Raw genomic sequence first — 21409 nt, 5'->3', positions numbered from 1 at the left:
TTTGACACGGTCTTTCTTAATGAAAATATTACATCAAATGCAGTATCAGTGAATACCCACTGAATGTCAGATATTATACCATTATGAACCAGAATATCTGCTTGCTTTTTATATTACAGTAAATAAGAGTTTATTGCTTCAAATGCCAGAAGGTAGGTACCTTATGAAGACATCATAGATGTTGATAACACTTTTCATATACAGTATTATGGATCTTGGAACACTGAGGTTGGCAGATCGCAACTATTCTTCTTTATTTGCTGTTTCAATTTTTTTTTCTTTGCTTAACACACATGCAACTACTGGATTTAACTCTGTGCCAGAAGTGGTTTGTCAAAAACATTTAGGAAAACTTACCAGTTTGTTTTACTGAAATCAGGCATGAATGGCATGCAATAGATTTCAAGGAAAAGCAAAAGGACATCCATTTTCAAAGGGCTTATAACCTCCATGCACATGTAAAATGTCTCTTACAAAAACCAGTATTTGTTAAAAGTGTGCCTTTTGCCTCTTTTTATACAAGTGTACATGCAATTACCTGTCTGAGCTAAAAGTATTTACAAAATTTTGTAATACAATACATCTTTTAAAGTGAATAATACATGAAAGGCCAATGTTTTCTGTTATTTTGTAACACTGTACAAGATTAAAAATAAATAAGGCATTAAATACAGATTTATCACAAATTAAAAAATGTTGGTTTTCACTGTAATACAAAACTGTAACTTGAAAGAATGTTATGGCTAAATAGTCCTCCTGCCTGGGCAGAACACATACAGAATCTGGACTTGCTGATGTAAAGTAAATGCCTCGTTTCTGCTACAAGCAGGAATTCAACACATGAAAATGATTCATGCTGTTTAATGATATGTTCATAATCCTCAAAGCACTGAAATGGCACAGGTCATTTACTGTTTCTCTTCAAACATGTAGAAGTACTTTTGCCTCAAACCTCAGGCAAAAGTGTTAAAGAGATTTAGGTGCATGACCTACTCTCAGTTACTGTGCTGTGAAGTATTCAGTTCAGTATTGATGTGAGACATCGCTGTAAACCCAGAGCAGAACTTGGCTTACCCTAGCTTAACTCCTGGCCTTCAGAAGCATGCTAAACTCCTGGAGATTTCTGCAGGCCTTGCAGGTACATAAGGTATGCAGATTCAGCCCTAGTGAGCTGAAGCTTTAGCTCTCATTTTCACCTAGAGAAAGCAAGGGAGAATTTGCATGTGTTTTAGTGACGATGAAGGAGTGCAATCTGCCGCAGAGGGACACAGCTACAAAAAACAATGCACTTCACAAGTCAGATAAAACAGCCTTCTCAATGCAAATGGAGAATGTTTGGAAATATCTATTCGACGGACTCTCAGTTTTTAATCTCAGCAGAGAATAACAATTAAAAAATAATTTAAAGATAAAGGTAGCATAGGAACACTTCAAATCAGCTCTCAAGACAGTGAAGTTGGAAGATCTCTGATGCTTGTCTCTTTATATAAAGAATGAAAGACTTTGATTATTAATCTGAAGACTTTGATTATTAATCTGAAAGATAAAGCATGCAAACTGATGAGAAGCATTGTACTTGATGCTGACAGACATTGAAATGCCAAAATGGCATCAGTATGCTGTACATCTGTTGATTTTTTTAAGCTAACAGCTGCACAAAACAGTGAACAAAAGTGCAGGAGGCTATTTTGCCCACAATGCAGTAAGTTGCTATCCTCAGATAAATGTGAGGGACTTATGTATTGTGGGGCAGAACTGACTCCTTGTTGGGGCTACAGCAAGGTCACCCAGGTAAGAGTTGCAGAAATTGGCCAGAAAATTAATAAATGCAAGATAGGAAATGCAGTTGCATACACTAAGGTGGACACAACCCAAATCCCAAAGAAATCCAAGGAAATACTTCTGACAATTTTCAGGGATATTGCAGTGGGCCACATGTTATCTTCAGCCAATTGCAAATAAAAATTTCATGAGAAGCTTCTGTACTTTGGCAAAAAAATGTGCAAAATATTGAATTTTTACTACTACTTCTTTCCATGTATAAACTTACTGAACATATCAAAGAATGCAGAAGAGCAGAGATTAAATCTGTCATCTAAAGCTATCACACAAAAGCTGAAATAAAACAAATATACACAGAAAATGAAAATGGGGAAAGTAATCTGAATAAGGGTGGAGAGCATAAAGGCAAGAGCACAGATTCATTATATCATGATTTCAATGGGCATTAAGTTTTTGCTGTTGGAATGGCTGCTGAGCACTGCCTATAATTTTCATGTGGCTTTTTACTAAATTGTGCCTTGGCTGAACTTTCCTCTGTATTCCGTCTGTTCAGTCCATGAATATATAGAAAAATATAGTTTTCTGTATAGAAAAAACAGCAACAAAAAATGTTTGTCCATATACTTTTACAGAAAAAGTGATCAATCTAAAGAAAATGCTGATTGCAGGAGAATCCTTCTTTTTCTTGTTTTCTTTTCCTTTTTCCTTTCCTTTTCCTTTTTCTTCTCCTTCTTATTTTTATTTTATTTTTAATTTTTATTTTATATTTTTTTTTATTTTTATTTTCTTCTTCTTTGTCTCCTTCTTCTTCTTCTTTTTCTTCTTTTTCCTGTTTTGTTCTTTTTTTGTTTGGCTTTTAAATTTTATTTTTTTTTTTATCATGGGGGGAAGTTGTCTTTTTTTATAGTTAAAAAGTTTTGCATTTTTTAGGTAATGTAAAGTTTTGCTTCTCATTTGGAAAGCAGTGCAGCTGGTTAGCTTGTGCAACCAGCATCAGGATAGCATGGAATCTGTCCATGGAGCACGTACCACTCAGCAGAATGACCTCCAAATGCCCCCACCTTGGGAGTGGAGCTGCATTCTATGTTTCACATCCAGAGCAGTGTTTCAAAAGGAAACTATAAGCATGAGGATGTAGGCTGCATTAAAGGAAAAACAATCGAAATATGTTTTCTTTTATGCAGATTAAGAGCAGACCTTGCTCTTCTGGCATGTTTACCAGTGTGCTCCTCATTTGGGGAAAGTTTTACTGTGGTTTTTTTTCAGGATTATAGTTTTCTATAATTGTACAACTTTGCAGAGTGAGCCTAGGTACAATCAAGATATAATAAAACTGTGGCATCAACTTAAAAATCAATTAAGGTGTAAGACTATGTTGGCAAACATACCAATGTCACAAATCTAGCAACAGCATGTTTGTCAGCAGTACAGGACTTCTTTGAGCTGTTTAGAAAGGTAAAGCTAAATTCGGGAAATGAGAGACAGGGCCTGTGCAGTTTGCAAAAACCTGAAATAACACCATCATTCTGCTCTTCAATAAAATTATTACTGTGCATAAAGGAATGTTTCTATATTGCATAAGCATATTGTTGTGCTTGCAGAGTGCTCCTCTGTCTTGCACAGACAAATGATCTGTGAAGAGGCAGCACCTTCTAAACTCTGTCACCCTGTATTTAATGGAAAGAATACATATTGTTCTGCCAAACCTTTAAGCTCCGTGGTGTATCTACTTCATACCCTAGTGTTATGGTTTGAATTGGACTTTTAAAAAAGTTTTTGGAGCATGCAAAGAGAATTCAAAAAAATACATGGGGTTTATCATTAGCTGGATCAAGCCTTCATTAATCTGTCATTGACAGTACAACACTGTTCTTATTGGTTTCACTCATGCACTGGGCACATAGTTTCTCTCTCCAGCTGAAGCCCTAGAGAGTCTCCAGCTGCCCAACACTTCTCAGTTGAATCCAGCTTTGCTATTCCCAGATCAAACAATACTGCCTATGATAGAAAGAGAAATCTCTTTGATAACTCATTGCATGTGGATGTGTAAATAAATACATAATTTTATCTTTATCTGTATAAACCTCTATTAAATATACACATACTTTTTGCATGTGTGCATATATAGATTAAAACTTATCTATATACACACATAAATAATTGCTTGCATGTTTATCTCATTTTTTTTCATTTACCCTTTAAAAATGCCATGAAAATATTCCTCATTTCCAGAAAATCAGGTTCTGACTTTTTCTAACAGAGTTGGTAGCCCTTATATATGTTCCATTCCAGGAGTTGGTTACACAGTTCCCAAGTTCTCTTTGGTTGGGTTGTAGTGGTCCTTGGTTAATGCCACGGTCTTTGATCTCTTAGTAAAAATTCAGGCAACCATTGCTATCCAAGTTCACTGTAAGTGGCTCAAACAAATCTCCTTTGCTTTATGCCTCCTTCACTGCTGGCACAGAAGGAAGATAATGTAGTGTTTGATTTGAGTGAGTGGCAGACACTTGACCTGCTCCAGCTTTTACAGTAAAGCTAGCAAGTGAGGACACCGACGCAGAGCTGGTGCCCAGTTTTGTTTGAACATTTGCTCTTCCATAAGGGTACATTTTCCGCTCTAAGTTTAAAGACCGTGTTTGTGAATTATTTCCATCAGCCTTTCCTTCCAGGAAATAGGTCAACATTTCACCTTTTCCCTTTACACTGACTTTACCTCTGCACACAAATTCATAACTGCACCTTTTTAGTATCCGTTGGACTTCTTCTGTCACCTGGAGACCAAAACAAAACAAAACAAAACAAAACAAACTTTTTTTTTTCCATTCATATAAAGTCAAATCAAGAACTGTGCACCCTTTCCCGTGTTACTTCTCTGTCATGAAATACGCATAAGGTAGAATGGACTAGCACCTAATGCTGCTCTTGGGCTCACTTAGAATTTTTCTAAGGGATTAAATTCCCTGACCAAACTGGAATCTGAGAAGCAGAACTTCTCATCTTGAGCTGAATAACTACACAGCCAGATTAAGCTCTAGCAGAAATCTGTAAATGAATTGTCTACTGTTGTAAGCTTGATTACTTCCAGTGTGATTAATTTACTCCAGAAGAACTTTTCGTCCCTGGAGACTAGACAGGCATTTTGGATAAAGGACTGCAAGAGTTCATTGCGATTTTGAGAGGGAGAACAACAATATTCTCTGTCTGTGTATCTTCTCTGACCCAAAATATCCAAGGAATATTTAAAGCTACATAAAATGCAGCGGGATGTAAATGGGCATAGATCCTTTCCTTGTTACCCTTATTCAGGCAAAATTCCTACAGCACAAGGACTGGCCCATGCAGCATTGGCATTTCTAGGCTCGCCTCCAATTTTGTGCAATGCCACTGAGAATTCTGTTTCCTCTGATGGGAAATTATTTATACGAGGGTTTCGTTGCCTCTGAGTACTGAAAAATATTTAATGGAAAACAACTATACCTCTGATGCTTGAATCATCTGAAGAATTTTGCCCTATTCATAAGGACCACAAGATCAAGCGAGGCTGCATTTTCTAAGTTGTCTTGAAAATGTAAGCATATCAAACAGGATGTAAGTAAAGTTTACAAAATTGCCTCAGCATGCACTCACCTGAATTTTCCCCTGCACTCCAGTACTATCCATCCGGCTAGCAACATTTACAGTGTTCCCCCATATATCATACTGTGGTCTTCTGGCTCCGATGACTCCAGCTACTACTGGCCCGACGTTAATACCTGAAATCAAAACAATTACTTTGGTAAGTAATTGGTACTACAGCATATATAAGTAATTTTGGTACTACAGCATATTCTCCAAGGAAAACATGAAACCTCAAAATAGATTTAACACAAGTGACTTAGAATCTTTCTGGCCATGGGACATAACATGCCAACTAATGCCAATTGGAATTCTGTATTTGTAAATGGTTTAGAAACAAAATAAAGACATTCACAGATATATATTATTGGAAATGTTATGTATGATATACAACAAAAAAACTGTCTCATCTGTGGTTTCTCTTTTCTTTGTTTGTTATAAGAAAAAAGCAGTGGCAGCACAGAGTTTGGCTGTAGAATAATTCAGGACAAACTCTCAAAGATTTGCTTGAGATTCATTGTGGTTGCTCATACAAAGCCTTTTAATGAAGATCTTCCAGAAATAGTGGCCTGGAAGACACAAGGAATGGAATAAGAGAAGCATGTGAGGTTGGCTGTTGTACTAGAGAACTCAGATCAGGGAAACACTGGAAACAGATACGAATGGCTCAAACATCTTTTTTGGAAAACCACAAGGCTCAATTCTACATTTCTGACTGATTTTGAAACCTTATTTGGAAGATAAAAGAGGATGTTTCTTCTTCTGAGTGGGAGCTGCAGATACTAAAGCCTGCATGAGGTTCTGTGCAAGTGCTTTCTCAAGCAAGGTACGCAGAAGAATGGGGGTTAGATATTTGTCTTCTGCCCCTTTGTGAACCTGGAAAGATGAGTTGTAACACAGCTCAAAGAGAATTTGGGGTTTATAATTTTTAGAATATACAGGAGGGCAAAGATTTATAACTCTCCTTTTGCTACCCTTAGATGTTTTGGGTCTTTCTCAATTTCTGCTGCTAGCAACCTCACTTTTCCCCCTTTCCAGTCCATTATCAAAATTCAGCTATGAAAATATATAGAGAAAGAAGCTGGAGATAACTGCCTGTGTTAGAATATGCGATGAAATAAGAACAGGAGTGGAAATTGGAGATGAGAAGAATGCAGGGAAGGAAGGGGAGAACTTGATCTCTAAGAAGGCTGGGAGAAAGGACTCTGAGAGATAAGATGTAATAACATGTAAATTATTGCATGGGAAGGTTTGTATTGTGAAGACCAGAGGATTCAATTTGTTGAAGAAAACAGGAATGGCTGAGGAGGCCTGACATCCGTGAACAAAAAGCTCCCATCACAAAAGCTTTTGCAGATGCAACTTAAGTACAGTCAGTTCCAGTTTTCAGCAGTTTAGCAATACAAAGCAGTGTTAGCCAGAAGTCTGCATACACTAATAATATTGTATAAAATTACTGGTGCAGCTTTCCTTTTAGGGAAACCTTTTAGAGCAACCTCCCCAGTTTCAACAGCAACTGTAGGGTTTTGGGTTTTTTCTTTTTTTTAAATTTCACTATTCCATTACTATTGAATTTTTCAATGTTTTCTTTTGGTATCAAACTGAAAAGGGAAAAAAAAAACCCAACAGAAGAACTGAAATTGAAATAAAATATTTTTTTGTATTGGATGGTGGTGCTAAACCTCCCAGGTGTGATGAGTTTGGATAATTTAGTAGATTAGTAAATAGATTTAGTAAATACACTGGAACTGGACACTATTGCAATTCCTTCATACTGATGCTCACCATACAGCCTTCTGACCTTCTACATGGATGTGACTGTCCTGCTAAAGGAGGCTTTTCAGTTTTAATTATGAGTGCAAGATGGGTAATCCTTTGCAGACAGCACATGGTAAGCCAGCAATATTCTGCTTGTGTGATAACTGCAGAAACATGACTTACCAACTCGTAGGACAAAGTCGTTGTAAGACTGGTAGTTAATTTCATCAAGAACATCAAACATCTCTATTGCAAAATCTGCCAGTGTACTCAGATGAGAATAAATTGATTTTTTAGCCTAGAAACAAAATAGTATTGCACATTAGATATGTATGGTACAGGTAAAATACCAAAATTATAAACAATGGAGATCTCAGACTAGGTGGCTTAGGAAAAAAAAATCTAACCTCTTTTGCTGTTTGTGAAAAGAAACTTTTGATGGTGGCTACAGCACATGCATTCTTTTCTCAAATATTGGATTTTAAATTTTTTTTTAATTCTCCTCTCTCTCCTTTTGATTTCTGGGAAGAATTGAAAGCAAAAGTTCCCATGGCAAAGTAGTTCTGTTGCTAGAAAGCTGCAGGTGTTTGTCATGAAAGTGGCAGGGAATATAACCCGCTTTCTTAAAAACCTGATTTGCCTGATGTTTATTAATAACTGCAGTTTCTGCTCTCTTCTCCCCTTGGGGTTTTTTCTAGCTCCCAGCTCTACAGGGTGCATGCTGTTCCCATTGACAAAATTCCTGCTAGGTTTAATTCTGTGAAATGTAGATCGCCCCTATTTTGTTTCCTTTCTGGGCAAGCAGAAGTGATTTGTTATAAAATATATCTAAATGAACTACAGCAAAAGAACCAGGAGGGATCAAATTAAATGCTGAACCATGAACTTGTAAAAAATCTCGAAATATATATGAAAATAATTTTTGGAACTTCAGTCTAATTAAACTGTAGAACTCATTTTCAGAGGATAGTGTGGATTCCAAAAGTTAGCTAGATTCAAACATAATTATTGAAGCTCATGGAAGAAATATTTCCTACAAAGTAGTAAAATATTTTATCTGTAGCTCAAGAATTTCTTATGCAGCATATCATTATAAAGTGGAAAAGAAAGGTTTGCGTGCTTGTCCTGTAAGTCATGCCCTTCCCCCAGGATATACATTGGCTGAAGACTGGGTAAGTTCTACTTCTAGTGACCTCATTCAGTATGGTTGCTCTTATGCTGTGCTCTTATTTTAATAAAAAATATTAATTCTTGAACAGATTTTCAAAGTGAAAGTGGGCTAAAGGTAGATTATGGCGAAAGAAAAGAAGGGTCAGTGGCAGTGTAGCTTCAGTAGGGTGTTTCACAACAGGCCTGTGGCATCCAGCATGAGATGACAGCTTGATAGGTTTTTGTCATGATGGTGAGACTGTATAAATGAAGTACTTGATATTGAATGAGAAACTTGAGTAAAGGGTTTCTATTTGCTTTGTTTGGATCCATTTGGAAGGGTATCTTCATGTGGCTGTGAAATTCATAAAAACTAGAACAGTCCTGACTAAAAGTTATGAATGTCACCCAGACCCAAGTTTTAGGAAGGGTATTTTTATTTACCTGCCTGCGTCTCTGGCATTCTACTTTTTGCAATATCAACTAGCCCTCCTCTTTTTCAGCCTCACCAAGACAAAGGAAGAGCAAAAATTAAGTTTAAATAGCTGATGGCTACACTTCCAACTGGGAAGGAAGGCAATGCCTTGATTTGGCTCATGGCCTGGATAAGCAAGAGGAAAGTCTGGAGAAGGAAGGGGGGAGTGTATAGTTTTATTTAATACTCAAATCTTCTTTATAGTCTGTATCCTTCAATTTCTGTGCTGCCCAATGAGTTCTTTGATTTCAATACCCTGCAGGGTTGCAGGAGAGAGGACTTGGTGACAAATACTGGATGTGCTGCAGGTGACCAATCCCTCTCAAAAGGATTATTGTCAAACATTTTTGAACCTGCATTGAAGAACACCACAAAGTTAGGACCCTACCAAATTCAGGATGCTGGTGAAATCACAGATGGAATTTCAAAGGAATTCACATACACAATGCACTTACACTGTGCAAAATATACAAAGATCTTGGTTTGTGTACTGCCCCCATGGTGTAACTGGCAAGCAATTATTTATTTAAACATCAAAGGAATGAACTAGAACTAGAACTGCACAGAGCATGACAGCAAAACCACTCTGACAGAGAGGCAGTGTGCATTTACTATAGTTACCTGCTGAATTCAAGCTGCAGAAACAGCAGTCCTGTAAAATATGAGATTTAAGTATTTAACTTGATTAGGATAATCTGTTCTTATGTGTCTAAATATCCTCAGTTAAGAGCACACTTAGTCCCATCTACTGCTTTCTGCTCATGTCCAAATCCTAGTGGATTTCGTGGAGCCACGAAATTGGTGGCTCACAATAAGAGGCTGTGCCAGATTTTCTGATGAAGCTGGGGTGCCCTTGGCAGAGGGGAGGCATTAGCACTTGAGTCTCTTCTGGCTCCTTATGGACACATAGAAATCCGTAGGGCTGTGTGACAGCTGGCAGTGATTGTTTGCATGTGTTGGACTACTGAGGACTATCAGGCTTCTAATTACACAGCTGCACGCTGAAGGAATAGATGGAAACTGCCAAAAGGATGTGAATAATTTCTATTTGTTTGCATCACATGAACAGTGGGAAGCAGTCACAGATAAGCTGAAACTCCAAGTTAAAGTAAAAAATATTGGCTGTTTCAAACAAGATCTTAAGTCTTCTGGAATACAGAATGTTAAATAAGTTCTGCCTGCACAGAAAAGATCATAATTCACCCCAAGATTTCAAGAAATGGAGTCCTGTACAAGATCTTCTGTAGTGACTAAAAATGTATTACTATCATAATCTTAGAGTGGTATTATCTCCAATACGAGGCTAACTCAGCTGACCCTTCAGTTACCAACTATAAAATACAAGAGATAAATGTGTCTAGGTTTTGGAACATATGCTGCCAAAGTTACCCAACAACACACTTGTTTTCAGGATTATAGTTCAAAGAGCATTTATAACAGACACGCAAGTATGCTGTTGCCTGTTTGCCTGAGATCACAAAGAACAAAATTCAAAGCATTGATTTTTTTACTAAAGGACCCAGAGGGCAAATATTTCATCATAAACAGAGTTTTTAAAATATCTTTTTGTAATGTGTACATTTCTAGGAATAATACAAAGAAAAGCATCAGTTGTAAAAACCCTCCAGAAAATTAGTTGCATGTGATATACTCCTACATAACTCAGTTGATTTCAATGTGGCCTTGGTTTTTATTTACTTAACAGGACTAATTGTTGCTTGAATGTTCATAGGCAATTGTATAGCCCTTTCTGGTGTCTAATTCAGTGTTATTTTGCAATGCTAAACCATATGCATGAGTATATCTCTAGAACATGATACATGCATATCAGAACAGGTAAGAGGTGTCTGGAAATTCTGGGCAGACTAGGTTCATGGATTGCTTTAATTTTAATTTATTCCTCATAATAATAATTTTTCATAAATTAATTCTATTGCTCTCATTACCAATGTTCATAGTAATTTATGTACAACATACTCACTATACTGTCCACAAGGTTCTTTGCTTTTCCAGATGCTGCATGCAAATCTAGCAAATCTCTGTACCAAGACAAAGTTAAGCTGAGAAACATTCTCTCAAGCAGTAATGAAGACACAGAATTGTACCCCAGAACTAGCGGGTTGGAAATGACTGACTTTTTTTTTATTGCTGAATAATTAAAGGGATGAAAAGAGTGCAAACAGTAGAGACAAAGAAGAGCTGATTTGGAGTGATCAGAGTTAAATGCAGCAATGTACCTAGCACTAGGTTCCTGTCAATGATGGGGCTGGGAGAAGATACTTGTGTTGATTACCCGTTGCACATAGTTTTCAATATTAAAAAAAAGAAAAAACAAACCCCACATTTTAATATTCTTGTGCTAGTTTTGCAGTAATTCATTAGGCCTGGACTCTTGCCATCTCTGCATCTTACAAGGTCATCTAAGATACTGGGTTTGAAACAGTAGCACTCTGAGTTAGATTTATATGCTAATTTGCAGAGAGTCCAGAGCTGCAGACAATGAAATCATAAACGAAGCCACATGAGCAACTGCTAGGACAAAATTTTTTCCTTTCAGGATACAGTTGTGCTTTGAATTTCATATTTCAGTTGTTGTAAATAACTAACACAAGTTATTTATAATCACATGGAGTTAGTTGTGTTTCTGATGTTCCTCTGGAAATCTAAGGAGAATGGTTCTTCCACAAATGACTGTTATATAAAATCTTACCTTAGTTCCTGAAGTAGGTACAAGTCCCACAGCAGCCATATAGGTACTTCCAATTGTCTTGATCTTTTCTATGTCCTTATAATATTCTTTGTCCATAAGCTTTGTTTAAAACATAAAACTTTTAAATATTACATAATATTTTAGACAAGCAACAAGAAATTATGTGCAAGTTGATTAAGCCATACTAGTTTAGGTAAACTGAGGCTTGCCCACTTTGAGGTCATTGAAAAAAACTACTGCTAACTCACATTTTAATACTCTTCTTGTATTAGAGAAATTTGAGATCAGATACACATGCCTAGAATTACAAACTAGGCAATTTGGAGAAGCCAAATGGACACAAACTACGATTAAAAAGAAAGTTTACAGTAGAGGTTTATTAGGCAGTTCAAGATATGCAGACTTGCTCTCTGTTGATAGTAATTAGTAGAATGGGTATATTGAAAGGATAAAATGTTTAGACCTTACCTCATCAAAATCAGCAATAATTTCATTTAACAGGCGTAAACATTCCACTCCCATATTATTGCCATCCAATTCAATGTAGAAATCGTTGAAATTTGGGATGGAAGCAAACATCACTCCCACTTGTGAATATGACTGGTAATAAAGGTCCTGCAGTTCATGAGCAAATATAATTTTTATTCTACATGATTAATCTACACCAAGCATAATGATTATGATACCTATTGTACTGACAAGCGATAGCTACGACAAAAGCTGTCATTTTTGGTAGAGAGAAAGCCAGTCTTATTTAAAAAAATGTTGAAAGATCTCTCCACACAAAAACACAAAAGAAAATTAACACCTAAGATATTAAACCCATTTAAAACAACTTAGACTTTTTCTCTGTTTAGACATGAAAGCAGTGGGCAAAATTTTTGTATAAAATCTTAACACCTGTAGAACTTCTACTGTATGAGAAATAAAATTACCTTTTCTCAATTTTGCTTTGTAACTAAAATAGGAGACAGAACAATTGTACCATGCAACATAAAATCAACCTTATTCCTCTATGTCTTTACCTGAGTTGCAGAGTCCTGTAAGGTTTTTGCTTAAGAATTTGGAGGGCTCAAGAAATGTAAAACCACTCTTCTGTGGTTAAAATACATTTATCCAGATTCTCAAGAGCAGTATCATGGCCATCACTGTTATTCCAATGCTGCAAGTATTGCAGCTGCATTGGAAGGATTAAATCCTTCCTGCAGCACTTCATTTAACCACTGCAGCCTTTGATGTTAAAAGTTACTGTATCTTCTTGGCTACAATTGTATATAATTCTCTGCTTTTAACTTGAAATGGATGGGTTTGGTAATGGCAGCATATTTTAAGAACTAGAGTGGTTCATTGTCTGGCAGCTCATAAACCACCATTCAGAACCAAACTGAGCTCAGGAAATCCAGTATTAAATCCTAAAATGGTAAAGTGATGGAAAACAAAATTAGTTATTTACATGAAGACACTTAAGTGCACTGATGCTGAATTAACACAATGTCCCCTTCTCCTGCTTTTATGTTAAAATTCCTCAGAGAAGGACACTGCAGTGACATGAATAATTCAAACTGAATTCTTGGCCACAACTTTTTACAAAGCTACTCCTTTTAACATGAATAAAACTTTTTAAGTCCAAGAATTTCTTGAAAATGTATAGGAAGGTGAATCAAGATACAAAGGGTCACACTCATACAACATCAGCATGAATTTAAATTTTATCTTGGTTTACCATATTTCTTGGATTGGACATAAGAAAGTGCTGTGCAACATGTGCTGGCAACAAGTTGAAGAGAATTCTTTTGTTATCCAGCTTGACTCTTTCCATATCATCTCTCTCTTCTTCTGCCTGTGTGAAGAAGAAAAAGAACAGCTTTTTCAAAAAGCAAAAAAATTAGCTGAAGCCATTAAATAGCTTTTAATACATTCTTTGAAATTCAACTGAGCAAAATTATGTCTGTAACGTAGAATGACAACAGCTCTCCTGTACCAGGTTTTTACAACAGGGCAAAATCCCTTGAAATCCTTAGTAATGAAGTCAGCTTCTCTGGGTCATACCACTACTTTCAGCCAAGTGTAGTTCTCTTTTCTTTTATATAGGCCTTGATATTTTTACAGACTAAGAAGCTAGAACAATCCCACCTAAGTCACATCAACATTGGAGGACAATTATTTCCCAGGTAGGTGGAGCAAGTGACAGTAATATTTATTCCACCTTCCAAATTGAGAATCACCAGTGTTTAAAGGAAATCTACATCATTTTGCAGTAAAATGGTAAAAAAAAACCCTGGTAAAACAGTAACTCCAACAGTAAAAAAAAATGTTTTAAAATTGAACATCCTTAAGATAATATACAATTTAAAAAACACAGTTTATTACGAAAACCAGCATTTCTAGAGTGGTTTTTAATTACTCTGGTATTTGTCATGAAAGCATATACAGTTCCTGCGCACAGAAATTTCTGTGCACAACAGCAACAGAAATTCCATGATTCATGTAAATTATAGTATCAAGAAAGAGTAGCTGAGATGCTTAATCTAAGATATTGGTATCTTATTGCAAGTGTCTTGATTTACAAGAGTTAGTTGGAATTACACATTAGAGAACTAGAATTAGAATTCTTTTAGAATTAGAATTCTAAAAGTCAGATGTCTTATTGAGAAAATACTGAACATCTAGGGATCTCACTTGGGACTCCCAGGTGTGCAAATTACAGCCTCATCGTTATAAGTCTTCTGCAAAACTACTTTTCTGGAATTTGGTCCTCAGCAAACACCACATTTCCTACTACTGTGTATAATTCACAACAAAGGCTTTAGAGCAAGCCACAGCAGAAGGATAAAGCTTCCAGTACTGAAGCAGACCCTTGTAACCTTTGTCATGTTGCTGGAGTTCTGTCTAGACTTTGGCACATAGGAATAAAAGAAAATTCTAATACGTCAACATAAAATAAATAAGGACAGTGTAGCCTGTTGGTTTTCTGGTTTCCTTCTGTCAGAATCTTAAGGCATTCATGGTTTTTCTCTTTTTTTTTTAATCTTGGTTCAATATGGTCATGAAACTACTGGGAGAGCAATGCCCATGGCACTACTTTGTGTCTGCAGGTATGGGCAGAATAGAAATGGCTAGGAGGCTGTGAACTGAGCTCTTCAGTGAAGAGCTAGTGGCTAAAACTAAATTATCCAAGTCATGGCAGAAGGTGTTGCAAAATCCTCTAAGAACTGGAAAAGGCCTCAAGGATGTCACCTTTGCTAAGAAACACAATAGAAGCTACATTTCCAATATGCCTAGAAAGTGTTTCTTCCCTTCTTCAGATGCAAAATTATAAACTAAGGTTTTGACTCTGATATGGTTCAGGGAGGGAAGTAAACTGATTACTGGTATTTTTGGACCTTTTTCCAGCTTCCTGCTTTCTGCCCTTCAGGGGGATGCAATGAAAACTTTCTTTCCTCCTTGTGACTCATGAAATCCTGGTGCTTACTCTTTCAGGAACTGAGATAAAAGGATGCATAGGCATCACCCTTTCCCAGGCAAAACAGTTACTGAAAAGGAAGGAGTACTTGGGGCTGGAGAAAGATTTAAAATAGCACAGAACACAGGTATTTACATTCCTAGTGGAAATATGACACAGACAGCTAAATGGCACCCAAACCTCTCTCTATTCGTCCCTATTCCTACTGGTCAATTAATGAAAGCTGCTCTATAACATTTATGCAACAGCTATTGGCTCAAACCCCAAAGCAGATTATTATGAACATAAACAAGAAAGAAAAACCATAGGAATGATAAACAATATTTTTCATATTTCACTTTTTCTTTGTACCTGCTTGGCATTTGTGGCAGTTAGATCATTTTGTAGAACTTAACTGTGTTTGCAGAGCTGAAGTATTTAAAAGCAAGCTTTATGTCTACTTCAGACCTGGTGACAAAATTTCTAATGTTCTTTGGTGCTACAGCTTTTGACTTCGATGTAATTAGCAGCTATTGCATTTAAAAAGTTACGCAGCATCTCACAGTTTTTACAATGCTTGGAGCTGGTTATTCATCTTCTGTTTATAAAGTGCTCTGAGCTGTTGTATCACCAGAACTATCAGGTGACAGTTTATTATAACCATTCAGTACGTAAAGAGGACTTATAAGAAAGAAGGGGACAAAAATTTTACCAGGGCCTGTAGTGACAGGACAAGAGATAATGGTTTTAAACTGAAAGAGGGTAGATTTAGACTAGATATTAGTAAAATTTTTTTTATTTTTTTTTAATAAAAACACTGGAATGGGTTGCCCAGAGAGGTGGCAGATGCCCCATCCCTGGAATTGTTCAAGGTCAAGTAGGATGGGGCTTTGAGCAACCTGATCTAGTTGAAGTTGTCTGTTTAATGCAGATGGTCTGGCCCCTTCCAACTGTCACCATTCTATGATTCCATTATAATAAGCAAAAAAAATGCTGTAGCAATGCCATTGATTGAAGTTACCACATGAAATCTACTGCTTAAACATAGGGCTAAAAAGCATCTGAGAAGCTTTTTACAGAATCAGCCCCACAATGAGCCCTACTAAAAGCATACAAATTAAGTGCTTACAACTTCCAGAATAACCACTGACTCTGAAATTCTCTCCTTTGTAATCCAGTGACTGAGAAACTTCCTAAAAATCAATGTTTTACCATGTTGACATGTTTCACAATGCAGTGGCTGGCTACCGGGCGTTGTGAGTCTCCGGCTCTGGTAGTGGTTCATGCAGCTCAGTGTTTGTGCAAAGAATCAGCACACTCAGTAAAACCAAAGAAAAGCTCCACAGTCCTAGACCATTGCAATAAGTCAGTAGGCTTTCTAGAACTTGTGCTACAAAGAATGTAACCAAGTTAAGTCAACATGCTTCAATGGTAAGTAGTACTGTATCTGTAGAGAAACATGACCAAGAACACTGTTCAGCCACATATGTGGCTCCTGCCAGCAGCTAGAGAAAACTGTTACTCAGAAAGGTGTTTTTTACCCTTGTCCCTGTTCTTAAAGATTGTTCAATAATTAGTGACTTGGAGTTTATTGACTGTTCAAAGGCAGTTTTAATTGATGTTTCCAATCAACAGCCTTCCCAGAGCTTTTAGTATTCAGACTTTCACTGTGCCAAAGACCCTAATAAATGCAAAGATGGTGTTTTATTTACTTATCCATTTGAATAGGCAAGTATCTTAAGCACTTCTGTGACACCCATTAAAATGGTACATCTGCATGTTATGTTAATTAGTGCTGTATCATTTTATACCCAATATATGGAGTGGGAACCAGAACACTCCTTCCAACATGTTATCCACTATTTTTTTTTTACAGGGATTCCACATGGAATTAAGAAGAACAAGTGTATATGCCCAGATAACCAATGAGGCCAAGCATGTACCCAGCATACTAATTTCAAAGAATAGTACTTATGTGATACTTAATTTCTCAGTTTTCTACCCACACTGATTTTTTTCCTTATTATGATTATTATAATGCAAATCTCACAGACAAGAGAATACCATATAAGTACCAGATTTGCAATGGAAATATCTGAATATGAGATCTGATCTTCTCAGATGGAAAACACTTTTTCAAATGGCACTGAGGATGATGCTGGACATTACTGAAATTTGATAGGTAACTCATTATTGTCCTTTGCAGTAAGTGCACAATGGTTTTAAAAATAATGGACTATGTATTTCTGTAAAACCTGGACCCAAGAAAACAGAAAAAAGTTTTATTTCTTCCTTTTACTATAATCTGAAACAAACTTCTGAGTCTGAGAGTCTGTGTGGGAGTCTGTCAATACTGCAGGGCACAGGAGAAAAATCAGATTAAGTGGGTGTGCTTTTTTCATTCAGTTGAATAGCACAGAGTCCACAGACATTATAGAACAAGATACATCTAAATCATAAAGAAGATACAACATGATCTTGGACATGAAGACAAGCAAAAAGTCTTAACAGAGCTTAACTGTTAGGTTGAAAAACTTCAAGAGCAGAAGGTAACAGAGTTCAGTTATTCTTGAATTCTCCATTCTAGGTAAGACAGTAAAGTTAGGGATGAGTTTAATCCATGGGTTCCAGTCTTGATCTTACACTTAAGAGCAATCACTGCAATGCGCAGTCCTCTTAACAACATAGTTAATAGGGCGCAGGTGAGAACCAGATGTGACCTCTGTGAACTACAAGACTGTAAGAGTATAAGTTTTATAAAAAAAGGCAACTCCAAAATTCCACTAAAACTTACATCTTCTTCAACTTTCTCTTTCCCTCAGTGGCCAATGGTAAACACTATAGAAGTAGGAATTGAACTGCTGAGAAGCATGGCAGGAGTTAGACATTTCGTGATACCCTTACTTAAGGCTAATATAATTTCCATAGACTTTGCTGTGATTAGGATAATTAGGAAATACATTTTAAAAAAAAAAGTCCATGCACTCGGTACTTAAATAAATTTTCACTCTTCCCTTGCCAGTGTTGCACAGTTTCATTGTATGACATGGGTGTATTTCCTTTTATCAGTTTAATTTTCTTCTTTACAGTTTACCAGAACATCAACTTATTTTCAACTCTTTCTGCATTATAAGATGAAAAAACCCATGGATTTAAATTCTTTATCTCAAGTTTATATTGCTAACAGTCAATTTCCCATGTTCAAAATACTCTCTATTAATAATTAACCTTATATATACATATTATATTCATTAATAATATACTGTAATGGGAACAAGTACAAACAAAATAAGAATCACTCAAAGCAAAACACTTTCATAAGTCTGTGGGGAAGACCTCTAATATTTTTTCTCTGTAAGCCACAACAGACATGAAAAATTTTGAAAATGTCTTAGTCCAACTAATTTGTTCTGCAAATATTTGCAAGCCAATTCAAAAAGTCAGACATCATTTTGTGTGCACGAATGCTAGAAAGAAAAATCCTATGACTTACCTGCACAGCCCAGAGGTAGTCCAGACGCAGCTTCAAGTCTACCTGTCTGGAATGCAGTGCCAAAGCACAAGAAAATAGCAAAATGGCAAGGATTGGTTCATAGCCACGCATATAAAAGGAGCCACCTCTTAAAAATAAAAGGAAAGTAAATGGATTATTCCAGATTGTCTAATATGTAACACTGCATATTTTTAATATCAGATTTTTATTTTAGAACATATGGGTACTCCGTAATCACTAGCTTTTTCTGAAAAGGCTCACATGGGTAGGGACACGGGTAAATGTGATCACTGCATCACAGCAACATTCAATTATATGAGGATTTTACAATGCCTTACATTATGGTAATGTGTGTGCACAGTTTTAATTAGGAAATATAAAAACACTTAAAAATCCAAAAGCTTAAATTAAATTGGAATTGTTTGAGGGCTGCTCAAATATGGAAATGAAGTTTTTAACAGTGTTTTTCTATTTCATATTATAATTAGACTGCCGAGTGTTCAGCTGAGGTATGTTAGCACAAAACTAAAGAATGAGACAACAGTTCTTAGTTACCAAAATCTTATCTCCTGTTGATGTACATTACTACATCCTGCAATTGCTGGGGAAAGGATAGCCTAGGTATTTTTTATGCTCTACTGAGTAAATGTTGCCCTAAGCATCAGTGAATGTTAGAGGACAGTTCACAAGATGAGTAGTCAATGTTGTAACTATCTATACAGGAACACGTTTATTTAACTTTACATAGTACCTACCCCACTGCTTTTCTGTAATCACTGAGTTCCAGGATAACTATGTACAAAATTGTAACAAAAAGCAGAAGGATCATTTTTGGCAAAGAAGATACACGTAGAAATATTGCCAAGGTGAGAGTGCCCACTACACAGGAAAGGAAAGCATAGTGGGCTGTGTCACATGGAAGTTCATTCATTGTTTTATTTTTTCCACCAGGAGAAATTATAACTATTGAACTGCTGGAATTGGTATTCCAAACCCAAGGCATACAGCCAACCTAGAAAAGACAGGAGAGGCAAGAAAGGAAGAAAATTAAATATGAAATAAACAGAAATGCAGCTGCTATGGGAGTTGACATTAGTTCATTTCTAATCGGGAAAATATGGCTGTGGAGTTCCCATCCAGGTCACTGCTCTAATAAAAATCTCTCTCCTTTTCTCATAATGCTTTACTCACTTTTAGATGAGTGACGCTCTTTGCTCATTAGATACCAGTAAGGCCAACCTACGGAAGTCTAGACTTAGTTGAATAGTGCTCAAAACCAACATATTCCTGCAAAAATTCAGGAACTTCAGTAAATGCTGTGGGTAAATGTGGCTATGTGGGTTCTTGCACAAAGCACAGAAAGAATCACAGAATGGTTTAGGTTGGAAGGGACTTTCAAGATCATCTAGTTCCAACTCCTTTGCCATGGGCAGGGACACCTTTGACTAGACCAGTTGTTTTGTCTTAATGACTATCCAAATTTTATCAATTTCAATTAAACAAATATAAAATAAAATGCATTTTAATATTTAGCTGAAAAGCTAAACATGAATGATATCTGTTGTAGACTTCAGAGGTACTGCAGCTATCACATGTGATTAAAACACATCTCAGCTTTAATTATCCCTGCCACTTCAGTAAGCCAAAGAGTTCCATTTGCTCCCTCGATTGGGAAATAAGAAAAATGTAGTGCATTTGCTGTGGGAAATCTGAGGAAATTTAACCTGCTTCTTCCAAAGACAATGTCATGTACACATTTCAGAGCTGTTACCACAGGATGGGAGGAATTTCTGGCAAACAGGGTAGGTCCCTAGAGCTCCACTTCTAATTCCATTCCAACCTTTCACCTCTTATGAAGGGAGAGGACGTGATGTCTGTTTCTTATTTTCATCATCTTTAAGTGGCAACAATTGTTCTTTTTTTCACTTGGTCTATCAGATCTATGGGGGCTGATCCACAAAGGTTCCAGTTGTCATATTAATCTCAGTCCCAAAATCAGAAACACAAAATTTTCTGAGATGCCAGCTAGCCTGGAGGCACTGCACATCATTGTGCATTTTGGACTTAGAAGTACATTAAGAACAACATATCTGTTGTGCTATTAGGGCTGCTTTACCCACACAGCTGATGTTCAGGAATTCCCAGAAATCTCAGAACATTAGTAATTCTTGGTACCTCTCAGGGCACTAGAATGTGTAGACAAGGGGATCCTCTGCCCATTCTTTTAATTTCAATAGAATTTCTCAGCCTAGGTCCAGGGTCAAGTGAATAAACAAAATAGAAAATAAGGGTCTTGGCATCTCAGTTAGTGCTGTGAATTACTCATGAAATCTCTGTCTGGGTCAGAACCCGTTGCCTAAATCCTACAGAAGGCAATCTGCCTTCTCACTATGTCCAGTTGTGTTTAGGGTGCTATTTTGTGTGTGGATTCTTCCCTCTGGGTACCCTAACATGTTCAGTTAAATTAACATTATCATCCAAAATGCTGAAATTGTTCACTAGGAATCTGACAAGGTAACTAAATGCCAAATACTTCTGTGGAAGTTTAAATACCATCTGACATTCATGTCCACCATGTAGAATTAGCTGCTAATCTACAGTAAAAAAAGCTCAATTTTCAGAAGTATTGAACACTTCATACAAGAGAAGCTTCCTAGACATTGTTACACAATACTGTCCAAAAGTTCTTTTTATGCAAAAAAGATCTCATTACCTTTTCTAATCTTCCTGGGTTAAAAATATCCCCCTATTACTACATAATAGTATGTTCTATAAGTTGCCATATAGAAGTATGTAATGTTTAACACCATGCCTTTTTCTGTCACAAAATATTAGTCATTGACGTATCAAGTAAGTTGAACATTAAAAAATATATTTCCCATAAAGTATATGACATTATCAGATTATGTGATACTGAAGTTTAATATAAAAAAATCTCTAGGTGTTATCTGTGTATTTGCTTTGCCATTCCTAATTCAACACCCT

At 36.5% G+C, this 21409-nt stretch overlaps 1 protein-coding gene across 1 annotated transcript in view; it reads right to left on the bottom strand.

Annotated features, from left to right (window-relative positions):
* Positions 1-3976: 3976 nt before the first annotated feature.
* The window catches only part of ADCY1 (adenylate cyclase 1), a 143157-nt gene continuing 125724 nt past the window's right edge, over positions 3977-21409 (bottom strand). Inside the window, exons 13-20 of the mRNA XM_071736231.1 lie at positions 19180-19436; positions 18425-18551; positions 13213-13329; positions 11958-12104; positions 11490-11588; positions 7339-7453; positions 5410-5534; positions 3977-4553 (exon numbers count right to left, since the gene is read on the bottom strand). Of these exons, the coding sequence (XP_071592332.1) occupies positions 4221-4553; positions 5410-5534; positions 7339-7453; positions 11490-11588; positions 11958-12104; positions 13213-13329; positions 18425-18551; positions 19180-19436 (1320 nt within the window). The 3' untranslated portion in view covers positions 3977-4220. The remainder of the gene's footprint in view (positions 4554-5409; positions 5535-7338; positions 7454-11489; positions 11589-11957; positions 12105-13212; positions 13330-18424; positions 18552-19179; positions 19437-21409) is intronic.

The sequence above is a fragment of the Heliangelus exortis genome, chromosome 2 (genome assembly GCF_036169615.1).
Source record: "Heliangelus exortis chromosome 2, bHelExo1.hap1, whole genome shotgun sequence".
In the NCBI taxonomy this organism is placed as follows: Eukaryota; Metazoa; Chordata; class Aves; order Apodiformes; family Trochilidae; genus Heliangelus; species Heliangelus exortis.
Note: the sequence above shows the minus strand (reverse complement) of the source record. Positions and strands in the feature narration are given on the sequence as shown.